Source organism: Vicugna pacos, chromosome 18 (genome assembly GCF_048564905.1).
Source record: "Vicugna pacos chromosome 18, VicPac4, whole genome shotgun sequence".
Taxonomy (NCBI): Eukaryota; Metazoa; Chordata; class Mammalia; order Artiodactyla; family Camelidae; genus Vicugna; species Vicugna pacos.
Window position 1 is genome coordinate 20,704,455 of NC_133004.1, and position 23,517 is coordinate 20,727,971.

General features: G+C 44.3%; 1 protein-coding gene across 1 annotated transcript in view; it reads left to right on the forward strand.

The window, feature by feature from the left end:
• Positions 1 to 22,439, forward strand: part of LOC102537301 (ATP-binding cassette sub-family A member 17-like) — a 72,618-nt gene extending 50,179 nt beyond the window's left edge. Inside the window, exons 6-16 of the mRNA XM_072942138.1 lie at positions 417 to 655; positions 824 to 1,028; positions 1,655 to 1,874; positions 6,177 to 6,335; positions 9,625 to 9,737; positions 10,485 to 10,519; positions 11,067 to 11,261; positions 20,640 to 20,810; positions 21,091 to 21,281; positions 21,425 to 21,498; positions 21,973 to 22,439. Of these exons, the coding sequence (XP_072798239.1) occupies positions 417 to 655; positions 824 to 1,028; positions 1,655 to 1,874; positions 6,177 to 6,335; positions 9,625 to 9,737; positions 10,485 to 10,519; positions 11,067 to 11,261; positions 20,640 to 20,810; positions 21,091 to 21,281; positions 21,425 to 21,498; positions 21,973 to 22,311 (1,941 nt within the window). The 3' untranslated portion in view covers positions 22,312 to 22,439. The remainder of the gene's footprint in view (positions 1 to 416; positions 656 to 823; positions 1,029 to 1,654; positions 1,875 to 6,176; positions 6,336 to 9,624; positions 9,738 to 10,484; positions 10,520 to 11,066; positions 11,262 to 20,639; positions 20,811 to 21,090; positions 21,282 to 21,424; positions 21,499 to 21,972) is intronic.
• Positions 22,440 to 23,517: the final 1,078 nt, after the last annotated feature.

Consider the following 23,517-nt stretch of genomic DNA (forward strand, 5'->3'; position numbering starts at 1 on the left):
GGGACTGGATAGGAGGCAAGGAGCTCCATTAGTCCAGGCAAAGGTGGCGGGGCCTGGACTACATCAAGGCCATGGGGAGGAGGGGAGTAGACAAAGCTGAGAGAGATTTAAAAGATGGCTGGACAAGACTTTTTTTTTCACTGCTCCAGTCAAAGAAAGGAAAACTTTCTTTGAGCCATGGGGCTAGGGCAGGAGGCAACCCTGTGGGCAAAGGGGATCACTGCAATCAAGGGCACGCTCATGTCAGGAGGAGCCCCCTTCAGGATGTGAGCGGGGCTTGGTGATGAGATAGAGACCCAGGAGGACCAGCGGTGAGGGGAGGCCAAAGGCAGGTCCTCTCTGCCCTGTTGGGCCTGATGTGAATGTTCTGCTCTCTTCTAGGTTCAGTGGAGACGTTCCTCTTAAACAAGTCCTAGGAGGAACCCGAGGTCTTTGATCAGAACTACATAGTGGCAGCTTCCTTCGAAGACATGGGAAACCACACCATAGTGACAGCGCTGTTCAACAACCAGGCCTACCATTCCTCTGCCCTGGCACTGGCCCTGGTGGACAACGTTCTCTCCAAGTTGCTTTCTGGTGCCAGGGCTTCAATTACGGTATTCAACCACCCTCAACCTCAGTCACGCTTGGAGACCTCGGAGAATATCTTCTATGAGTATGTGCAGCTTTTCCTCCTTCCTCACTGCAGTGCTTCTCCCTTAACCTCCCATGTCTTCCTTTTTTTGTTTCTTGTTTTAATTACAAATTGTTATTTTGGAAGATGGTTGCTGTCAGCAGTTGCACTTAAACCGCTACCTCTCTCCTCATATCTTGTCTTCTACAGGGGCCCTAAAGGACATTATCTTGTTATCAGCTTGCTTTTTGGAATAGCTTTCTTGTCTAGCTCTTTCTCCATCTTGATAGTCAAAGAGAGATCCATCAAGGCCAAGCACGTCCAGTTCATCAGTGGAGTTTACGTGGCTACTTTCTGGCTCTCTGGTCTGCTCTGGGACCTCATCTCCTTCCTCATTGCCACTCTGCTGCTGCTGGTGAGGGCAGTGTGGTGCTGGTGCCCTTCCCCTGCAAGGCACAGGGGACTCTGTGAAGACCCAGAACCGGACCAAGAGTCCAGGCTGGCAGCTCAGCCCCTGATTGGCAACACAGGGTGTGAAAGCACGTTCATCGCTGCCCCTCAATAAAAGATGATTCAGGTCCCAGCATCCTTAGGAGCAGAGGGGCCTGCTCTAGTGTCTCTAATTTGTGGCTTTCCCAGAACTGCTGCCCCAAGCTAGTTAAAGACAGTGCCTTGGGGACATGTGTTTATCGTCCAGGAATAGCTCACCAGGGCATTGAGGGGTGCAAGTGTTTGGTGATGACTGAGGTGTGCAGCTTGAGGTTCCCTGATCATTTATGCAGAGTGGATCACGTCCTCCTTTGTTCTGCTTCTGTGTTTTGTAAACGTCTCTGAGGCCTTGATCTCACCGCGCTGATTTCCAGGGGCAGAGCCAGCTGTTGCTGCACTATTGGCACTAGTCAGTGAAGGGAGTTGCCCGTGGAGTACTTCTAACACCTTATTTACCTTACTTTTAAAACTGAGATTATCGTTTTCTTTCTCTAAAATGCTTAGGATTGACTCTCAGTGACACTTTTGCAAATTCTACCCCCCTTTCCTAAGGTGGTGTTTTTGTACTACAATGAAGAGGCTTTTAAACATGAGGAAAACATCCTGGCTGTTTTCTTGATGCTAATGCTCTATGGCTGGGCTATCATCTCCTTCATCTACTTGACCAGCTTCTGCTTTGACCATTCGGGCAGCGCCTGTGTTAAGGTCATCATCACGCTCACCTTCTTGAGCATCAGCCCCCTTGTCCTCATCGCAGTCACAAGTGAAAAAGGTGAGGACCATCCACACATCACGCAGCTTTAACCCTCCCCCCAGCAGCCACAGAAGTTGTACCCGTGAAAGCGTGTGTCTGCCCGGGGCCTGTGCGAGGCTCTTCTCAGCGGCTGTCGTCGGTAGAGCCACAAACCATCCACGTCCCGGATGTGCATCTCCTAGAGGACAGAGACACACAGCAGTTATATTCATCAGCGGAGTATGCTCAGCACCGTAAAGGGAACAGACATTCACCGCATGCAGCAGTGAGGACAGATGTCAAAACATGGTGCTGTGCGGAAGAGGCACACTCTGAGCCAGGAAGCAGTTGCCTCAGAGCCAGGGGAAGGGCTCCACTAAATAGAGGCCTTAGGGCACTTTCTGCAGTGATGCAAACATTCGGTATCTTGAACAAGGTGTTGCTTACTTGGGCATAAATATTAGCAAAATTCAAAAAACTATCTACTTATGATCATGCATTTCACTGAAATAACTTATTCCTCAGTTTAAAAGAAGGTAATAATAAGCCAGGGTTGGGCGAAGGCTGCTTGGTGACATGTAATTAGAGTAAAAGAAGCTGCGGAGTGAGCCATCATTCACACCATGTATTTAAAACTGATGCCTTCCTGTCTGGGCTGCCATCTCTCTCTGGGTCAGGGCTGGATGCACTCGAGCATGCTTTACCTCTGTAATGCTCTTGTTCATTTACATTCATGCTGACCACCTCCTTTAAATTGACTTTTGGGTTTCGTTGGGTGTTTTGTTTTGTTTAAAACTACGTTGACAGCTTCCTCTGCTGTCACCTTGGGAGTCGTTGTCTCTTACAGGACATTTCATGTATGTATTCTTATCTATTTGGAATGTATTTCACTGGTCTCAGAGTCTGTGGTACCTTTTCTAGTTCTCATTCATACCACCTGTGGAATTTCAGAGGAAGAATTACTTTCATCTGAGAGGATCAGAAAAGTGACAGTGTTTTGACTTTATGATTGAAATAGAACAGAAAATGCACTGCAGGCAAAGGAATGGGGACTCACAGAGGACTGTCCTGAGGGAGTCCGAACCCAGCAGTTCTCAGATGCAGCGTGTCCCCGAGACTGATGCATCAGCCCTTAAAGACATAGCCTGTGTGATTCCAACACAGGTGGTCCAGGGGATCATTCTGAGAAATGCTGCCCTCATCTCCGGGGAAAGTCTTCCTCCTTTCCTACTCTCCTCTGCCACCCAACCCACTCCAGAGGGACAAGCACCTGAAAGTCCAAGGACACTGGGGGCCCTGATAGGAGCGCAGCTTTTTGAGAAGATAACTGATGACCACGCTAGCGCTTGACTGTCTAGACATTCTCTCTGGATCCTTTGGCCTACCTAGGATTCATTTCTTCTTAGATTGCTTCATGCTGTTCCTTCTCTTCTTTCCTGTGCTGCAATAACAAGGACCAAGGCCCTTCCTCTGCATAGCAGGAGGCATCTTCCAACTTAAAAACTAAGTGGAAATCAGGTGAGTCACCGGGGAAGCAAGGATGGGACATGGCAAGAAGCTCTATCTCTGGTCTGGGGAAAAGGATGCCAGTGCCTTCTTGGGCCCCATCCCTACTTCCTGAGAAAGAAAACCATTACAGACTGGACCTTGGGCCCTGTACACACGCCCTAGGGGCCTCATTAGGATGCTGTCACCACAGTAGACAGAGTTGTGAAAGCTAATTCTTCACTCTCATTTTCCTAAGACCCCACTAAAATGATAGCAAAGAAATAAAAATTATGAATTTACAATGAAGAGGCAGCTAAAGTACATTCAGAGAGGAAATGGCTGAGCAAGGACCTAATTTAGTGACATAATCCTGGAAAAGCTTGAGACCTCAGAGAAAGGGAGGGAAGGCTGGGCTAGAAACAGTCTGTTCCATCCCAGCTGTCTCTGTTCCCACTTCCCACCCGGAAGCAGTCAGAGATCTCTCCTCTTGATGAATCAAACCTGCTTCCAAAAGAGTCCCCTGCCTGGTTGCCCTAAAATGTGGCCTGCCCCATACCTCCATACACAAAGCTAGCAGGAGTAGAAAAATACAGGAAATGAAACCAAGCAAAACAAAGATTCTGGAAAGGGTTTCATTATCAAACAACAAAATTCCATGAAGAGGAGAACTTTGAGACCGAGAAAGGGCTGATTGCCAAAATAAAAATTTAGCAGACGGGTTGGAAAATGAAAGCAATTAACCTCCCGGAAAGTAGAGCAAAAAAAAATAAAAGAAATAGAGAAATGGAGAGAAAAGGCAAGTAACGTAAGAGTAAGTCCAGGAGATGCTGCAGTATTCAGTTGATAAGCATGCCAGAAAGAGAAAACAAAGGAAATGAAGTAGAGGAAGTTACCGAAGAAATAAAGCAAGAAAATTTCCCAGAGTTGAAAAAACCAGCGTCGAGACTGAAGGGATCCATCAGATGTCCAACACTGAATGAAAAAAGACCCACACCACTAAACTAGTTAGAAGATAACTAGTTCTACACTCAGTTCAGTTGTCAGTCAGGTGGAGGGACAGAACAAAGACAATTTCAGACGGGCAAATGGAAATTTTACCCACCAGGTCACTTTCTTGGAAACTTAATTAAGGATATAGGCCAGCAAAATGAAAAAGTAAAGCAATAAAGAAGGCATGAGATCCAGAAAAGAGTGAATCCAGCCCAGGAGTGTGGCAAAGAAAAGCCTATTCAACTGGAGGGCTGCATAGTGATGATTTGTGACCTCTCCTCAGTCTTCAACCAACTGTGGAATAGAATCCAGAGAGAAGGAAGGAAGGAAACTAAGCAAGAGCTGTAAATATCTGTTCCTTTGATTAGACATACTATTGGTGAACACTTTGTCTGATTCTGGTTAGGGTGAGCTTGGGCCACGGGGGTTGTCCCCTCTCAGATTTCAGCCACTACTCTTTTAGGGGCCCAGAATCATTGCTGAGCAAGGGTAGGTCTGGGCAGAGACGCGGCTGACTGTTAATGCCTAGGCTGGGCTCATGAGCCTCATTTTGCAGTTCAGTCTTTCTACTCCACACGGGAGCTGCAGTGCTAATGTTTTGATTGTTTCCCCCTCGCCCCTCCACCTCAGCCTCCAGGCTAGATTTCCACATTTAGAATTCTAAAGAGGGAAAACTAGGAGGACGTGCCCCAGTGTGCCCCTCTTTCAGTGCCATGTGTGCCACCTGTGCAGGTGTCCTACTGAGCTACGGTCTCCTAGGATGCACCTAATGTCTGGTCACCAGCACCATGACCCTCGGGCCTCAATGAGACTGTAGACCACCACAGCCTCTGAGTTGAGCCCTAACTGCGCTTCAAGCCCCATGGGTAGACCCTGGCTCTGCAACTCAGTTTCGGAATCCTGGCCCAAAAAATGTTGGTTGGGAGACCTCATATCCTAGTTCAATTTATCATACATCACAGTGGCTCAGTTGCATTATGAACTGTAAACATGGTCCCATTACTGGACCACTCCCCATGCAGCACACTGTGAAATAATTCTCTTACAAGTTAATTAGCTTATGTGTAGCATTTTATTTTGTAGAATGATCATATTTATTTGTTAGAAATAAACCTGTAAAATATTTTAAATGTACCACAGTTTATTTTATAGCCCTGCCTGGCATTTCTTCACTTTTCAGTACAACATGAACTTAAAAATTGGCTTCTCTAACCTCTAAGAGGCCCCAGTTTCTGTATATTTATTTTATAACCAGCCAATTTACTGAACTGTATTTTATTTCTTAAAATACTCTGGTAGATTCTCGTGGCTTTTCCAGGAACATGATAATGTATAGCATCTGCAAATAATGATGGATTTGCCTCCACAAACTGTCCAGGCAGGGACTGTGTTCTTATCCACTTATAAGATGACACTCATATAACTCCGAAGCTAGCCCACCAGACCCTCCTGTCTGGCCCCAACTCATCTGTAAACCTCCAGCCTTCAAATTCACCGCTTCCACATGTGCATCCTATACTGCACACACGCTTTTGCTGGTTTTCCCAAACACACCAACCTGCTTCCAATTCATCTGCATGAACAATTGGATTAAAATTAAAATGACGGATTTGAGAAGCGCTGCAAAAGAAAAATACTTATGGCTTGGGGGCTGAAGAGGAAGAGGGAACACTGGGAGTCAGGGAGAACCTGATTTCTGATATTGGGGCCTGGGAGTGTGAAGGGCAGTGATAGATACAGCAGTAGATACAGATAACGGGTCCTCTATATAGGAAAAACCAGCACGGTGGGTTCAGAGAGATACTAGGGGATGTGCCCTTTTCTTCCTGAAAAAAGAGTCCATCTTTTCTTTTTCCCTCACAGAACTGGACTACATAACGGTCTCAGATTCCTTGGATCACACATTCCTACTGCTTCCAGGCCACTGCCTGGGGATGGCTTTCTCCAACTTATATTACAACTTTGAACTACAGAAGTTTTGCAATGCCAAGAGCCTGAACCAGACTGAGTGCAATGAAGTTCGTGAGTATTGCAAGTGGAATTTGTTAATTACATTTTAAAAATTGAGATATCATTCATGTAAAATTTGCCCTTTTAAAGTATGCAATTCATTGGGTTTTGGTGTATTTGCAATGTTGTGCAACTGTCACCACTATCTAGTTCTAGAGCATTTTCGTCACCAGAAAAAAAGAAATACTGTATCTGGCTTTCTTTAAATACGTTTTTATTGAAGTATAGTCAGTTTTCAATGTTGTGTCAGTTTCTGGTGTACAGCACAATAACTCAGTCATACGTGAACATACATATATTCATTTTCATATTCTTTTTAACCATAAGATACTATAAGATATTGAATATAGTTCCCTGTGCTATACAGTATAAACTTGCTGTTTATCTATTTTATATATAGTAGTTAGTACCTGCAAATCTCAAACTCCCAATTTATCACTTCCCACCCCCTTCCCTCCTGGGTAACCATAAGTTTGTTTTCTGTGTCTGTGAGTCTGTTTCTGTTTTGTAAATAAGTTTGTCTTTTTTTTTTTTTAGATTCCACATATAAGTGATATCATATGGTGTTTTTCTTTCTCTTTCTGGCTTACTTCACTTAGAATGACATTGTCCAGGTCCATCCATGTTGCTGCAAATGGCATTATTTTTTTTTATGGCTGAGTAGTATTTCTGTCTGTTAATGGTCATTCCCCATTCCCTTTTCCCCCAAGTCCCCAACAACCAAAAATCTACTTTCTGTGTGGATTTTCCTGTTCTGGACATTTCATGTATATGGATGGAAACATCACCATGTGACCTTTTGTATCTAGCTTCTTTTACTTACAATAATGTTTTCTAGGTTCATCCAGGTTATGATGTGCATCAGTACTTCATTCCTTTTTATGGCTGAATAATATTCCGTTGTAAGGGATAGGCTACAATTTGTTTATCCATTCATCAGTAGATGGGCATTTGGATTGTTTCTACATTTTGGCTCTTATGAATAATGCTGCTATGAGCATTCATGTACAAGTTTTTGTGTGAATATGTTTTTGGTTCTCTTAGGTGTATACCTAGGAGTGTATTTGCTGCATCGTATGATGACTCTGTTTAGCTTTTTGAAGAACCACCTAACTATTCTCCGCCATGGCTGCACCATTTTACATTTTACCAGCAATGCATGAGGCTTCCAACTTGTCCACATCCTTTCCAATGCCTTTTTAAATTAGTTATTTTCTTAAATTGTGGTAAAATATATATATATATATATATATATATATATATATTTTATCATTTTAACCATTTTAATTGTACAGCTCAGGGGCATTAAGTACTTTCACACTGTTGTGCAACCATCCCAACCATCTTTCCCAGAACTGCTTTCATCTTATAAAACTGAAACCCTGAGCACATGAAGCACTAACTCCCCATCTCTCTGCCCGAGCCCCAGCGACCACCCCACTCTCTGTCTCTGTGGTTTGACTACTCTGTATGAAACGTTTTAATTCCTTCCTCGTTTCCTTTTGGGTATGTCCCATAGCTATTTTCTTTGTGGTTACCATGGGAATTACATTTATCATCCTAAAGTTATAACATTCTAATTTGAATTTATACCAGCTTAACTTCAGTAACATATAAGAACTGCTCCTACACAGCCCCATCCCCACTCCCTCTCAGTTACTGATATCACAATACCTCTTTAGGTATTGTGTGTCCAGAAACATAGATGAAGAATAGTTTTTTATGCATTAGTTTCTTAAATCATATGAAAAACAAAAAGTGGGATTATAAACCAAAGGTACAACAATACTAGCTGTTAGAATTGTCCCTGTATTTATGTTTGTCAGAGTTCTGTATTATTTTGATCTGTAAGTCCTGATATGGCCAATGTCTGTTATATATTAGTAAATGAAGCAAACGAATTGGAGAAGATAATGCATAGTATCATTCCTCTTGTATTTTGAAAGATTATATCTAGAAAGTATAACAGGATTATGTACAGAATTGTAACAATAGTTTTGGGGAGAGAAGATGTGCCTTGACTTTCTGCCTCATACATGTCTTTTTTTTCCAGTGAGTATGTATTTATTGTATAATTTTGAAATACGTGTGTTTAAAAGACAATTTTAGGCAAATCAGATTAAAAAGACGAGAACACAGGCTGCTGGGTGTTTTTACAGGAGTGATCAGTTGAAGTTGCAGGGTGATTAATGGTTAATAGAAGAAATGTATAAATATTTTGTATTTCAAATAACTGTCATATGGACAGGGAGAATTCTTTTACTTTACTGCATTATTTTTGCAGAACATTGGTTTTAGCGAGGAAAATGGAATATTATGTTTCCCATCTGCTGGAATGTGGTAATAGCATTGATGAAAATAATGCTTCTTTTAAATGGTATTTGTTATAATAGGAACTTACCTGCTATATGTAAAAGGTGAGGAAAGGCTTGGAAAATCACCTAAAGCTTGATAACATCTGTTCACCCCATTTTAGCAGAACGATATGTGGTCCAAAAGAACATCTATGCATGGGAGTCTCTGGGGATAGGGAAGTATCTGACAGCCCTTGGCATCTCAGGACCTGAGTACCTCATCCTGCTTTTCCTCATTGAAACCAATGTCTTGTCGAAACTGAAAGCCAGGTTTCCTGACTGGTAAATGGGTCAAAGTTTAAGTCTCTAAGGACAGGTCAAGGGGCTCCTCCATGGCTTCCTTCCTCCAGTCTGCGTGGCCTCGATTCTCAGCATCTGATGGAGCCTGGAGACCATTTAATCCACCCTCAGGGTAGAGAGGTGACGGCCATCCCCTGGACCCACAGGGGCCTGATGGGTGAAGGAGGAAGAGTCTTGGCTTTGACCCAATTGACCTTGGCCAGCCAAGTAGAAACAAGGCCCTGGATTTCCTAAAACTAGTCACCTTGGGACATCTCTTTCCCTCAGTCATTCAGGAGCCAGATAGGAGAAAGATCGGTTCTGTCAGCTCTTGGCTTGAATATATTCCAGAGTTGAAGCGCCCTGCTGCCAACCAAGGAAATTCTGTAGAAAGTGGGATTTGTTCTATCTTGACATCTCCAGGGTTCAAGTCTTTTAATTTACCGTAAGAGCCAATGCCACGTCAAGTTTCCTTGTCACCGTCATGTCAACATGCGTTCAGTCTTGACCGTGGCTGCCCCTGAGAAAGGGTGGTGGTGTGCATATGGGAACTGAGCGCAGCTGGGACACCTTCCCAGGGAGGACCCAGTCCCTGTGGTCCCCTCAATCTCTACCTCCTGCCCTCATGAAACCACTAACACCTACCATCCTTGTCTTGGGAAACCAAGTAGTTTGGCACAGGCCAGTGTCCATGCCTGGGGAAGAGGAGGCGGAGATGATCAAAACTCATTTGGAAAACTTGCATAAGAAAAACCCACTGGTCCTTAAAGAAGTGTCTAAGGTAAGTCTGATATGGCTTAAAAAGCAAAGACCATTACTCTTGGGGGCCCTTTGCATAAGGAACCAGCCATCAAGGTCTCCAGGAGCCACCCACTGGCTTGGACTATAGTAGTACCCCCTATCAGCAGGTTCGCTGTCTGAGGTTTGTTACCTGCAGCCAGCTGTGATCCAAAAATATTAAATGGAAAATTCCAGAAATATGAATTCACAAGTTTTAAATTCTGTGCTGTTCTGAATGTGATGAAATCATAAGCTGTTCTACTCCTTCCCTTTGTCCAGCTTATCCGTCCTTTAGTCATTTAATTGTCAGCTCAGTTATCCGATCAACCATTGCAGTATCACAGTGCTTGTGTTCTAGTAATCCTTATTTTATTTAATAAGACCCCAAAGCCCAAAAGTAGTGATGCTGGAAATTCGGATATTCTCTTACTGTACCTAATTTATAAATTAAACTTTCTCATAGGAGTGTACATATTGGGAAAAAAACATAGTATATGTAGGGTCTGGTGCAGTCTGTGGTTTCAGGCACCCACTGGGGGTCTTTGACCATATGCCCTGCAGATGAGAGGGGACTACTGTACTGACAAAGGATTTGGATGAGTTTTGGTGGAGACAGACTTGGAGAGTTTGTGAATGAATCCGCTGTAATTTCCTCTGTGAATGAATCACATCGTTCCTCTGTGAATGAACCATTTGTGTGCCCAGAGACTGAAGTTATCACCTCAGCCTCCCCCATTGTCTCTTCTAGGGCACTCTGTCAGACAGGAAGGCCTGGGAAGGAAGGCACACCAGAGCCACAAACCCCAAGAAGCCTTGATGGTTGAATATAGTTGACTCTATCCTAGATCTAGAAGACAGTTTGTGGAGGAGCCAAGGTAGGGGACTAGGTTCCAAAACCTCAAACCAAGTCTGGTTAGTCTCCCTGAGAGTCCCAGCGGGAACTGTATTCAGAGATATCCAGGAACTTTATATAGATCCACAAATAAACACATGGAGAGAGAGTAGTTTCCCTCTAGCTACTAGTGGTTAAAAACAGCAACAACTCAGGCAACATCAAAGAGATTTTCTTTGCTTCAAGGACAGAAGGAAAGAGGCTTATCTTAGAGAACTAGGCTCTCAGTTTGCAGGGATGGGAGGAGAGAAACCTCCCCAGCCCTGCTGGGAGCAGCAGCCGGGAGGAGAAGGCAAAGTCAAGCCTGGGTACCCTGTGCCCCTAGGCCCTGAGGTCGGCTCAACCTGCCCCAGAGCTGGTGTGTGGCAGGCACAAGGTAGCTCCAGACTGCTGACTCCAGGCCTCCTCACTGTATGTCTTCTGTCTTGGGTATCTCAGGTCTATGCCAACAAGGTGCCTTCATTGGCTGTGGACAAGATATCCTTCACTGTTCAAGCAGAGGAATGCTTTGGCCTTCTTGGCTTCAGTGGAGCTGGGAAAGCTTCCATTTTCAAAATGCTCACTGGGGAAGAGCCTATCACCTCTGGGGACGCCTTTGTCAAGGGCCTCAGCATCCGCTCTCACTTGGGGAAGGTAAGGTGTGACCTGTTACAAGAGAGGCACGAACCTGGGGAAGGTGTGTGTGTTTCAGGAAGAGGGGGACACTGAAATACACCTAGGGGTGTTACAGAGGGTTGGGGCACGGCAATTGGAATGAAATTGATCTTTGAAAATTCCAGGTATCAGATTTTTGTGTGCCTCCCAAATCCATAGCTCCATACTAGACCTCTTCCCTGCGCTCCAGATCATATATTGAGCTGCTTACTCAACATTGCCTCTGGAATGTCCCTGAAGCGCAAGGCACCTGAAACCCAATGGACCCCAAAACCATTAGCTATCTCCATACACCCCCAACCTCTTCCTCCCTCTGTGCTTCCTGGGGGAGTGAGGGGCACACACCTACCGCTGTACAAGGCATCACCCAAAACAGCTAGTTGGCATCCATAGTCCATGGATGCTTCCTCCCAAATAGGCCTGGAATCTGTTCTCCCTGGCGCTGTTCATGGCACTCACCTGAGTTGAGGCCACTCCTAACTTTCAGTCTTATCTTCCTTGCCATCTCTGCAGCATTTCATGATGTAGACCTTTCTCTCCTTCAAATTCGAGCTTTCCTCTGTTTATTTCTACAACTCCCCTCTGTTCTGGCTCTTCTCCATCACTAGCACGTCTTTCCTAGACTCCTTTGGTAGATCTTCCTCATCTAGCCCACGAGACTGTGGTGTTCCTCAGGCTGCAACATCAGCCCACTGTCTTCCCCATTCTGCACACACTGTCCCCACCTGATCTCAGCTGTTACTCTGACTCCCGTTATCTTCTGTTTGCTGATGTCTTCCAAGTAGCCACATCCTCAGCCCAACCCCAGCCCTGTGTTTCAGACCTGCATATACATGCCTTCTAGACAGCCATACTCAGACATCTCCCATGTTAAACTCAAACTTATTATGTATCCCTCAAACCTGACCTTCTTCTTGGAGTCTACTTCAATTTTTGGCACCAATCAATGAAATAATTTTTGAATGCCTAGTATATGCCAATAGTCATGCTAGGCCCAGTGATTCTTACTTGCCAGGAACTCATGATCATGTGAACAAGCTGTTGCCATGCCATGAGGTAAGTGTAATAACGGACGTGGTGGTCAGTATACAGTGGATTCAATGATAGGCGTATGAAGAGACCAAACTACAGAGGCATAATCAAAGCTGCACTGTTCACAGCATGAACCATGCTAGTGCCAAGAAGTTTATCAAACCAGCTTTAATGTCCATGAGCAAAACAAAGTTTAAGTCTCTCATGGCCATGAAATATTTACTATTAATTTCAAATTTTATATTATTTAAAAAATCACGGGCAAGTCTTTTGGTAATGGCAAGTTAGGTAACTCTAAAGGATTGCATCCCAGGTGTAGGTTTGAGCTATACTTAGACAAGCTCATGCAAGGATTGCAGAACAGCTTGGACTCTTATCAGTCCCTGAAATGGAAGTGGTGTGACCCTAAACCACCAGTGTTCCCAGGCACCTGCAAGAAGCAAATGTAAACAGAAGTCTGCTGGAAGATGGCCTCAAATGATTTCTACAAATAATTTGCAAATGTAATTTTGGTACACAATAAAAAATAACCAGAAACATGTACATAAAAGACAACTCCCCCCAAAAAATAATTTAGAATGAAGCATCAAGAGTCAAAAGTCAAAAGGGTAGAAAATATATGAAAGAAAATAAGAGACATTGTGGTATACCATCAAGACAGCCCCTAGGAACCCACTCCTGATAATCACACCCTGGAGCAGTCGCATCCCATATTGTACCAGGGCTGGTCTGTGTGACTGACAGAATACTGTAGAAGAGATGGTATGTCACTCCTGAGATTGGGTTATAAAAGACACTGCAGCTTCTGTCTTGGGTACACTCTCCCCCTCACATCACTCACTCTGGGGGAAGGTAACGGACATGTCATGAAGACACGCAGGCAGCCCTGTGGATTATTAAAGAAAATAGTCAATGTGACAGAAGGTGGGGGTGTGCGGTAAGGAACAGTCAATGAGTACCTGAAGCCTGCCAGCAACTATGTGCATGAGCTTGAGAGCAGATCCTCCAGCCTTCAAATGACTTCAGGCCCAGCTGAGAGGTTAAGAGCGACCTCATGAGAGACCCTGGACAGAGCCACCAAGTTAAGCTGCTCCCAGATTCCTGATGTGACCCACGGAAACCATAAGACAATAAATTACAGCTAAGTTGTGAACTAATTTGTCATGTAACAATATATAACTCATTGGATACAGTGAGAAGATTTAATATTCTGTATAACTGAAGTCACAGAAGGACAGGATACAGATATGAGGCAAAGCAATAATTGAAAAATGAATGACCGTAACTTTCCAAAATTTATGAAAAACATCAAATTATAAATAAATAAAGCCCTGTTAACCCTAGGCAGGATAAATTGAAAGAAATAAATCCTTAGGAATATTACAGTAAAAACTTCTGAAAAATAAACACAAAAAGAAAACCTTAAAAGGACCCACCTCCAAAGGAGCAGCAGTTAGACTGGCAGCTGACTTTTGAACAGAAATAAAAGAGGCCAAAAGATAACAGAACAGCACATCATAAGTGATATGAGGATAATGTATCCAGTAAAACTATACTGCAAAAAGAAGATATAAAAAGCACATGTTCAGATAAGCAAAAACTGAGAGAATTTATTACCAGCAGATGTGCACAAAAATAAATAATAGAGGGTGGTTTTGGGGCAGAAAGAAAATGACCCCTGATGGAAAAGGTCAGAGGTACAAAAAAAGGTGAAGAGCAACAGAAAATGTCAATGTGAGAGTTGTGACTAAACGAAGCTATAATAATAAAGTCTTGTGATGTTGAAAATTCATATAAAATTAAAATACAGGACAGTAATGGTTGTAAGTCAGGAGAGGGTAAATGAAGTTGAGTATTTTAAGGTCCTCACCTCACTCATGAAGAAAGTATAAGTTCCAGGTAATAACTGTATGTTGCTAAATCAAGGATGCATGTTTCAGTCTCTAACAGAAAAACCAAAAGAGTTGGAGGTGGGAATGGGGATGTATATACCTTTTAAGCCAATAGAGGGAGACAACAGAAAAATGAAAAAAAAAAATCAATGTGACAGAAGACAAGAAGTGAGAGAGAAAAAGGAACATAGAACTTATGGGACAAATAGATGGCCCTAATAAGGTGGTAGATTTAAGGGGAGAGGCTATAGCTCAAGTGCTAGAGCACATTCCTAGTATGCACAAGGTCCTGGGTTCAATCTCCAGTACCTCCTCTAAACATAAATAAATAAATAAACCTAATTATCTCCTTCAAATTTAAAAAAAAAAAAGATGGTAGATTTAAATCCAAGTAAATCAGTAATTACATTATATATGAATGGACTAAAGACTCCAATTTAAAGATTAAGATTATTAGAGAAGATGTTCAAAATGGTATTACCATATGACCCAGCAATTTCACACCTAGGTGTACACCCAAGAGAACTGAAAATCCACACTCAACGCAAAAATTTGTACATGAATGTTCATAGCAGCATTTTTCACAATAGCCAAAAGGTGGAAACAACCCGAATGTCCAGCAACAGATGAAAGACTAAACAAAATGTAATCTATTCATACAACAGAATACTATTCAACCATAAAAAGGAATGAAGCACTGACACACGTGACAATATGAATGGACCATAAATACATGATGCTAAGTGAAAGAAGCCAGGCACAAAAGGCCACATTTTGTATGATTCTGTTTATATGAAATATCCAGAACAGGCAAATCTATTGACGTAAGTAGACTAGTGGTTGCCAGGAGCTGGAAGTATTGGGGGAAGTGGGGATTTAGATATGGTTATGAGGTTTCTTTGGTGGGGAATGATGAAACATTCTACAATTGATTGTGATCATGGGCCATCACTGTGAATATGCTAAGAAACCATTGAAGGTGTACACATTTGATGGGTGATTGTGGTAACTGGGTGAATTGTATGGCATGAGAATTATATCTCAATAAGCTGTTATAAAAGAGAAGGAAGGAATGAACAAACGAACAAAGGAATTAAAGACAAGGCAGGGCAAGGGAGATGGTCATGGGCAGACCCTCCCTCTGGCCTGTCTTCAATCATCCATCCAACAGACATTAACTGAAGCTCACAGAGAAGGAAATGTGAACCTACCCCATAAACTCAAATGATAAGCATTGTTACATTTCTTTGTAGTATTTAAAGTCAAGTGGCATCTGCCTACAAGGCCCTCATCCTGCCTGACTGGCAAGAAATTGGATTTCAGTCTTTCTGAAACTGGATTTGCACATCACTTCCCGGCAGTTTGTGAAAATTCATAGTTGGAAATACAGAATTTAAATATAGTTAGACCTGCTCCTCTACTTCTCCATTTTCTCCTTAATTCTCACATGAATTAATCTCATTAGCAAAATCTAACAAAGCTGCATCCTTGCTCTCTTCCTTTGTGAGCCTTCTGCTCACCACCCTTTATCTGTTCAAGTATTTTTAAGCATTCTTCCGCGTTTCCTAAAATACCTTCTTATCAAAAATCAACAGTGACTTCTGAGAGTCCATACGTACTCCTGTCAGAGTCACTGCCTCAGAGTCATTCAGCTCCACTGTGGGGTTGTCACTAGTCCATGATGCCACCATGATGCTCTGACCAGTGTTCCTTATCCACCCCAGATGAGCCACCATGGCAACAGGCTTACTCCAGACTCAAGTGTGCAAGAAACATCACATTTCTTTATTTTCTTTAAATCAAATTATAACATTTTCAAGACTTCTATCCCAAAATTGGTTTAAGAAATAGAAAGCCTATATAGACCAAAACTGGAGGTAAAATTGAAATAATGGTAAAAGATGTACCCTTCTTAAAAGAGTCTAGGCTAAAAGGAATTAATGGGCAAGTCTACCAACCTCCACCAAAAAGGTATTTCCTTCTCATACAACCCCTTCAGAAGCATAGGAGACAAGATGAGGTGCTACCCAATTATAAGTGAAAAGCCAGAAAAGAATAGTGTCCGAAATGAGCCACAGGCCAATTTCACATAGGAACATACATACCCTAAATAAGCTATTAACAATACAAATTCAGCAGTATATTAAAAGAATAAAAATTATAATCATTATATTTATTCCAGAAATGTAAGTAAAGTTCAATGGTAGAAAATCCATCAATATAAATCACTACCTTGATAGATGAAAGGAGAAAAATATTTATCAATAGAAGCTGAAAAAGCATTTGATAAAAACTCAGTACCCACTCATCATTTAAAAAAATATTTTATCAAACTATCTTGAGAAAAAAGAACAAAGCTGGACGTGTCACATTCCCTGACTTCAGACTATACTGTGAAGCTGTAGTAATCAAAACAGCATAGCACTGGCACAAAAACTGACACATAGGTCAAAGGAACAGAATAGAAATCCCAGAAATAAACCCATGCACTTATGGTCAGCTAATCTATGACAAAGGAAGCAAGAATATACAGTGGGGGAAAAGCAGTCTCTTAAATAAGGTCCTGTGAAAACTGGACAGCTGCATGTAAAAGAATGAAATTGGAACATTTTCTCACACCATGTTAAAAAATAAACTTAAAATGTGATACTGAGTTGACTGTGTTCCTTCCTTTACCACCTCACTGTTCCCCTTCCCTTTCCTAAGGCAATAGTGCACAACTTGGGTTATTTTCGCTTCAAAAATTTGAACAGAAAATTTCATGTCATGGATTTTTTTTTCTTTGGCAAGGCACCTGTTTATCACCTTGTTCAAAAGTAAATGTTCCTTTAGATTTTTGAAATAAATTTCCCTTTGTAAAAAACAAAACAAAAACCTCAAAATGGATGAAAAACCTAAAGTAAGACGAGAAACCATAAAACTCCTAGAAAAGAACATAGGTCACTATTTGACATAAATCATAGCACTATCTTTTTTGGATCTATCTCCTAAAGCAAGGGAAACAAAAGCAAAAATAAACAAATGGGACCTAATTAAACTTCAGACCATTTGCACAGCAAAGGAGACCACTGTCAAAATGTAAAGGCAACCTACTGAATGGGAGAAAAATATTTGCCAGTGATATGACTGCTAAGGGGTTAATACCAACATGTGTAAACAGATCATATGACTCAGTGTCCAAAAAACCCCAAACAACTCAATTTGAAAATGGGCAGAATAACAATAAACATTTTTCCAAAGAAGACATGCAGATGGCCAACAGGCAAATGAGAAGATGCACAATCATCAGAGAAATGCAAACCAAAGGCACAACAAGATTATCACCTCACACCTGTCAGAATGGCTATCATCAAAAAGTCTACAAATAACAAATGTTGGTGAGGATGTGGAGAAAAGGGAACTCTAGTACACTGTTGGTGGGAATGTAAATTGGTGGAACCACTATGGAAAACAGTATGGAGATTCCCCAAACTAAAAACAGAATTACCATATTATCCAGTCATTCCATTTCTGGGTGTTTATCTGAAGAAAACTAAAGCACTAATTCAAAAAGATACATGCACCCCTATGTTCATAGCAGTATTATTTACTATAGCCAAGATATGGAAGCAACCTGAATGTCCATCAACAGATGAGTGGATAAATAAGACATTAGATAGATAGGTAGGTAGATAGATAGATAGATAGAGACAGAGAGAGAGTGGAATATTACTTAGCCATAAAAAAGAATGAAATTCTGCCATTTGCAACAACATGGAGGGACCTAGAAGGTATCATGCTTAGTGAAATATGTCAGATAGAGAGAGACAAATACTGTATGTTATCACTTAGATGTGGAATCTAAAAAATAAAACAAATGAATGTATATAACAAAACAGAAATAGATTCACAGATATAGAGAACAAACTTGTGGTTACCAGTGGGGAGAGGGAAGTGGAGAAGGGCAACATAGGGGTAGGGGATTAAGAGATATAAATGACTATGTACAAAATAAATAAGCAACAAGCATATACTGTACAGCACAGGGAAATATGACCATTATTTTCTAATAAATGGAGCATAATCTATAAAAATAGTGAATCACTATGTTGTATACCTGAAGATAATTTAATATTGTAAATCAACTATACATCAATAAAATTTTTTTAGCAAACTAGAAATAGAAGAAACATTAGGTTAAAATCTCTTGATAAAAGCAGTCAGAAATTTTCATATTTAATAGTGAAATATTTGAAGCATCTTTATTCAAGTCCTCTGTGTTTTTCTTCTCAGCAGTTCCCCACCACCACCTAACACCTGTCTTCAGGGGAGGAGGCCCCACTCTGGGAATCCAAAGCCCTGCCTTTAGCTAGGTGATGACCCTTCCAACGTTCTTCCCTAAGCAGACACTCCAGGTAGTTTTCTGGTTTGCATCCCATCACAGCTTCTCCACCCACCACTCCCAGATGGTGGAGCACAGAGCTGTCCAGCTGCTTCATAGGGGAGGAAAGAAGGGGAAGGAAGAACGCTGGTTATCTTTCAAAAATGGCATCACACTATTTTCATCATCGACTCCAGGGGAACACTTGAATATGGGCACAAATCAGGGTGGCTCACTGCAAGTTCAGGATGGCAAAAACTTGGAAATATCACATATGTGCTTGAAATTTTAATAAAGCCAAGTCAAATCTAGAAACTTTCCCTGGATGACTAAGTAGCAGTTAAATTGAATTTGAGTGGGTTTGTATTTACTGACCAAGGAAGATCTTTAAAACATAATGTTGAGTTAAAAAGAACGTCGCAGAATGGTAGATAATGGATGATACTGTTTGGCAAAAACAATATAATCGGTCCTCTGCGGGGAGCACACAGCCATGCAAAAGTCTGGAGGTGCACCCTCACCTGACCACCCTGCTGGGCAGACCCTGTGAGAGATTCAAACAGCCTTACAAAGAAAAGCTATTCATGGGTACATGTCCAGTAGAAAATATGCTTAAAGGGGAAAAAAGTAAAATGTCTTCTATTGACCAGACACTTAGAAGGTGACGAGAGGTAAAGAAGTGCTGGTCGCTGAGGCTTCCTGCCAAGGAGGCAGGAAGTAAGTGCTCCAACCCCACATGCGGCCTCCAGAATGGGTGTTCACGCCGCCACCCAGTGCTGCATCCAGGCTGCCTAACGTCATCGCTGGCCCATGCACTCCCTGGCACACATCTGTTCCCTTGGCACATGTGGGTGTGCACAGAGCAGAAGCAGGCCCCTGCCCAGTCCACAACTTACCTTCTGATGCCACTCCCCATCAGGCTGTGTTCCAACCCCAGGTGCGGCAGTGGATTGGCTACTGTCCCCAGTTTGATGCCCTGCTGGACCACATGATGGGCCGGGAGACGCTGGTCATGTACACCCGGCTCTGGGGCATCCCTGAGCGCCACAGCAGTGCCTGCGTGGACCAAATTCTTGATGACTTACTCATGTACACATATGCTGTCAGCCTAGTGAGGACCTACAGGTGGGACCTGCGGTTCTCTCAGCCCTTCCCCCTTCAGTAATAGATGCGCTCTGGCTCTTCTCATTGCTGGGATGTAGGGCAAGGACCATCAGTTCCGTGCTTGGGGTAGTTGTGGGGTCCATGCCACTGCATGGATTTTCAGGGAGGCAGCCTCTTCTCCAACCCTCCCCTATCCCACTATGAGTACCAGTCAAGGACCTGGGCTGCCCCAAAGCAGTTCTTCCTCTTGGCCCTGGGCAGCTGATAGGCAGATGCACCACAGCTGTTATACTTCCTGCCACCTCCCAAAGGGCTTCTAATTTTAGGTAGGCTTGCATTTCAAGCACACATTACCTTATCTTGCTGTGTGTGAGGCATCTAAGCTGTTGATGTTCTGCTGAGAAGCCTAGGGGAGTCCTCAGTCTTGTTGCCAGTGATCCTAACCCAACTCAAACTAGATCTCCAGAGTCCCAGGACTCCCCCGAGCTGTGCACAGCACCCCTGGAGGTTCGCATTGATTCCTCACTCCCTGGACTGGGAAGTCACATGATGTAGTCCTTGTCTCTTCCCTCTCTGTTGGCTTCAGTTTCAAGAATGTTTCCTTGTTTCCTTGCATCTTTTCAAGATTAAATGAGTTAACACTTGCAAAGTTTAGAACATTGCCTTGTATATTGTAAATGCTATGTGTTTGTTTAAAAGAAAGTTAACTAAAATCACCCTATGCCCTTACCCCCATCACCCATAGAAACCCTCAAAGGAGATTTATGGACCATGTGCTCACCCTGGACTGATGAAATAACTGTCCAGGGGGATGGTTTATATGCTGAGTAGACCGCCAAGTCACAGTGCAACCCTGGCGGAGGGTGGTGGGCCATGTTACCGAAAGCCCCCACCAAGGGTATGGGGGGAGGATTGCACTATTGGAAACTTACTATTGCCATTCACTCAAACTCTCCTCTTCTTCCCTAGTGGTGGCAACAAGTGGAAGCTGAGCGCTGGCATCGCCCTGCTTGGAGAGCCTATGTTCATCTTCCTGGATGAGCCGTCCACTGGCATGGACCCCGTGGCCCGGCGCCTGCTCTGGGGCACTGTGGTGAGGGCCCGCAAATCCGGCAAGGCCAATGTCATCACCTCCCACAGGTAGAGCCAGAGTCGGTGTAGGTCAGTGGAAGAGCCAGGACAGGGGCTTTTGGGAGGGGTAGGCTGGGAGGGGCTGGGTGGACAGAAGACCTGTCAGCAGCTGGTGAAGAGTCTATAAGAAGAATCCCTAGGCTCTACTGTGTGAGCCACACCCTGAGCATGGGAATCAGGAACAGCCTGATCTGGGTGTCCACACTTTCCCATGTGCACACCTTTTGACATGGAGGGCAGGCATCAGCATCCCCCAGTGCGCTATCAAGCCTCTGTCCCCTCTCCCCAGCATGGAGGACTGTGAGGCCTTGTGCACCCGGCTGGCCATCATGGTGCAGGGTCAGTTCAAGTGCCTAGGCAGCCCCCAGCACCTCAAGAGCAAGTTTGGCAGTGGCTATGCCCTACGGGCCAAGATCCAGAGCGATGGGCAACAGGAGGCCCTAGAAGAGTTCAAGGCATTCGTGGACCTGACCTTCCCAGGTGTGTGCCGCTGTGCAGAGAGTGTCTATGCGTCTGTCCATCCCTGACCCCTGGGATGAGGGCCACAAGTTCGTGGGTCCAGGCCCCCCTCCTGTGCCCCTCCAGTCTGGCCCTCACAGGAACATGGTCTCTCCTTTGTGCAGGCAGCATCCTGGAAGATGAGCAGCAAGGGATGGTCCATTACCACCTGCCCAGCGATGATCTCAGCTGGGCGAAGGTGAGCACATACCTGGGCATCGGAGGGAGCATACTCTGATGTCACCTGCTTTCTGGTGTTCTCTTGGGTAAAAGTCTCATTCCGTGCTGCTGCAACATTCACACGGATTTCATAGAACATAGGTGTTTGAGCCGGAAGGGACTTTAGAGATCAGCTCCTTCTGCCCCCTCATTTCACAGAGAGGAGAGCAGGCTCGGAGAGGGGATGCCATATGCCCAGAGTCATACAACAAGCCAGGGGCCCAGCTGGGGCCTTCTGGCACCATTCCCAGTCAGGGTCCCTTTCCCTGAGATCCCAGACAATTGAATTACATAGGACTCACTTCATGAGAGGTGGTCTAGGGGCAGCTTAGAAAGGGATGGACCTTTGAGGGCTTTGTCACAACCCCAAAGGCCCTCCCTCTTTCCATCCCCTGCTGCCTCCTCTCCCCTTCCCTGTGCCCCTCGTCCACAGCGGCCTGCTCCCTTCCCACAGGTGTTTGGGATTATGGAGCAAGCTAAGAAGAAGTACATGTTGGAAGACTACACGGTCAACCAGATCTCTCTGGAAGACATCTTCCTGAGCTTCACCTGCCCTGTGCTCTGCACCCAAGGGGAAAGCAAACAAGGGCAAGCAGAGTCAGCAAGCCCCTCATTACCCTCTCCACCTCCCTTCCTGCCTCCCTCCCAGCCTCCCTCCCAGCCTCCCTCTCAGCCTCCCTCCCAACCTCCCTTTCCACCTCCCACTCCATCTCCCTCCCAGCCTTTCTCCCAACCTTCCTCCCAGGCTCCTTCCTGGCCTCCTACTCCACCTCCCTCCAGGCCTTCCACCTGATCTACCTGGCCTCCCTCCCAGCCTCCCTCTCCATCATACTCTCTGCCTGCCTCCTGACCTCCCTCCCAGCCTCCCTCACCACTTCCTTCAAAGCCTGGCTTGCTGTAATAAAGAGTTCCCAGCGCCAAGTTAGCCCAGGTGCACACAGCTTGCCATGGGCTGCAAGGGGTACAGAGGTACTCACAGACCCAGTGAGCCTGGGGGTGGAGGGGTGGGTGTGGCTCTCTGCCAGATTGAGGCCACTCACCTTAGAGGCCTGGTGGAGAACCCAAGTACATTTCCGTGGAAAACGATCTCCTTGAGTCTCACCTGAGTGACCTGTGGCCTCATTGAGACCTGGCTGTGGAAGCAGCCTCAGAGGAATACCTGCCATGTCCTGTCAGGAGCATGAAGGCAGTGGGTTTGGGGTGACCATGATTGTAGTGATGCTATACTTCTGAAGGTCGGAGGAGAGAAGAGACTGACAAGTTTGCTAACCTAAGTCACAATTTTTCAGTATTTAAGTATTTGGATTTGTGGGGCTCCATTTGTTCTCTGCTCTGGCCCATGTAAATGTTAGAGGTGAGCCTGTTATGTGACCCTGCATCAACCCATGATGTGGACATGATTATCATCCCCATTTCCCAGAAAAGTAAGCTGAGAGTTAGAGATATTCAGCAACTTTCCACGGTCAACAGATGGTAGAACCAGGATTCAACTCAGGCAGAAGTTCTCAAAGTGGAATTCTTGACCAGAAGCATCCACGTCATCTTAAAACTTGTTAGAAATGCAGATTCTTGGGCCCTACCCCAGACCTGTTGAATCAGAAATTTGGGGGCCAGAGGCCCAGCAATCTGTGTTGCAGTGAAACCCTATGTTAACATGTGCTTCTGATGCAGCTCCATTGTGAGAAGCACTGAGCTAAGGCCGTGAGCTCAACCATCCAGCTTGAGTGCGGATGGACGTGGCTATGCGCCTTGGTGAAGAGGGCTCTCCTCTGAGATGTGCCCTGTCAAATAGCCTTTCCCTCTCCAGCGTGGGCACACTGGCCCCTCTGAAAAGCCCCTTTGGCTCCCCCTTTGCAGGTGGTTCCCTCCCTCCCTGCTCAGCCATGCTCTGGGACGATGGTGTCTACCATCCTTGCCCTGACTCCCTACCTTCTCTCATGACTCACCGGAATGATAGCACTGTCACATCCCTGGCTGCCACACCCACTCCATTCCTTTT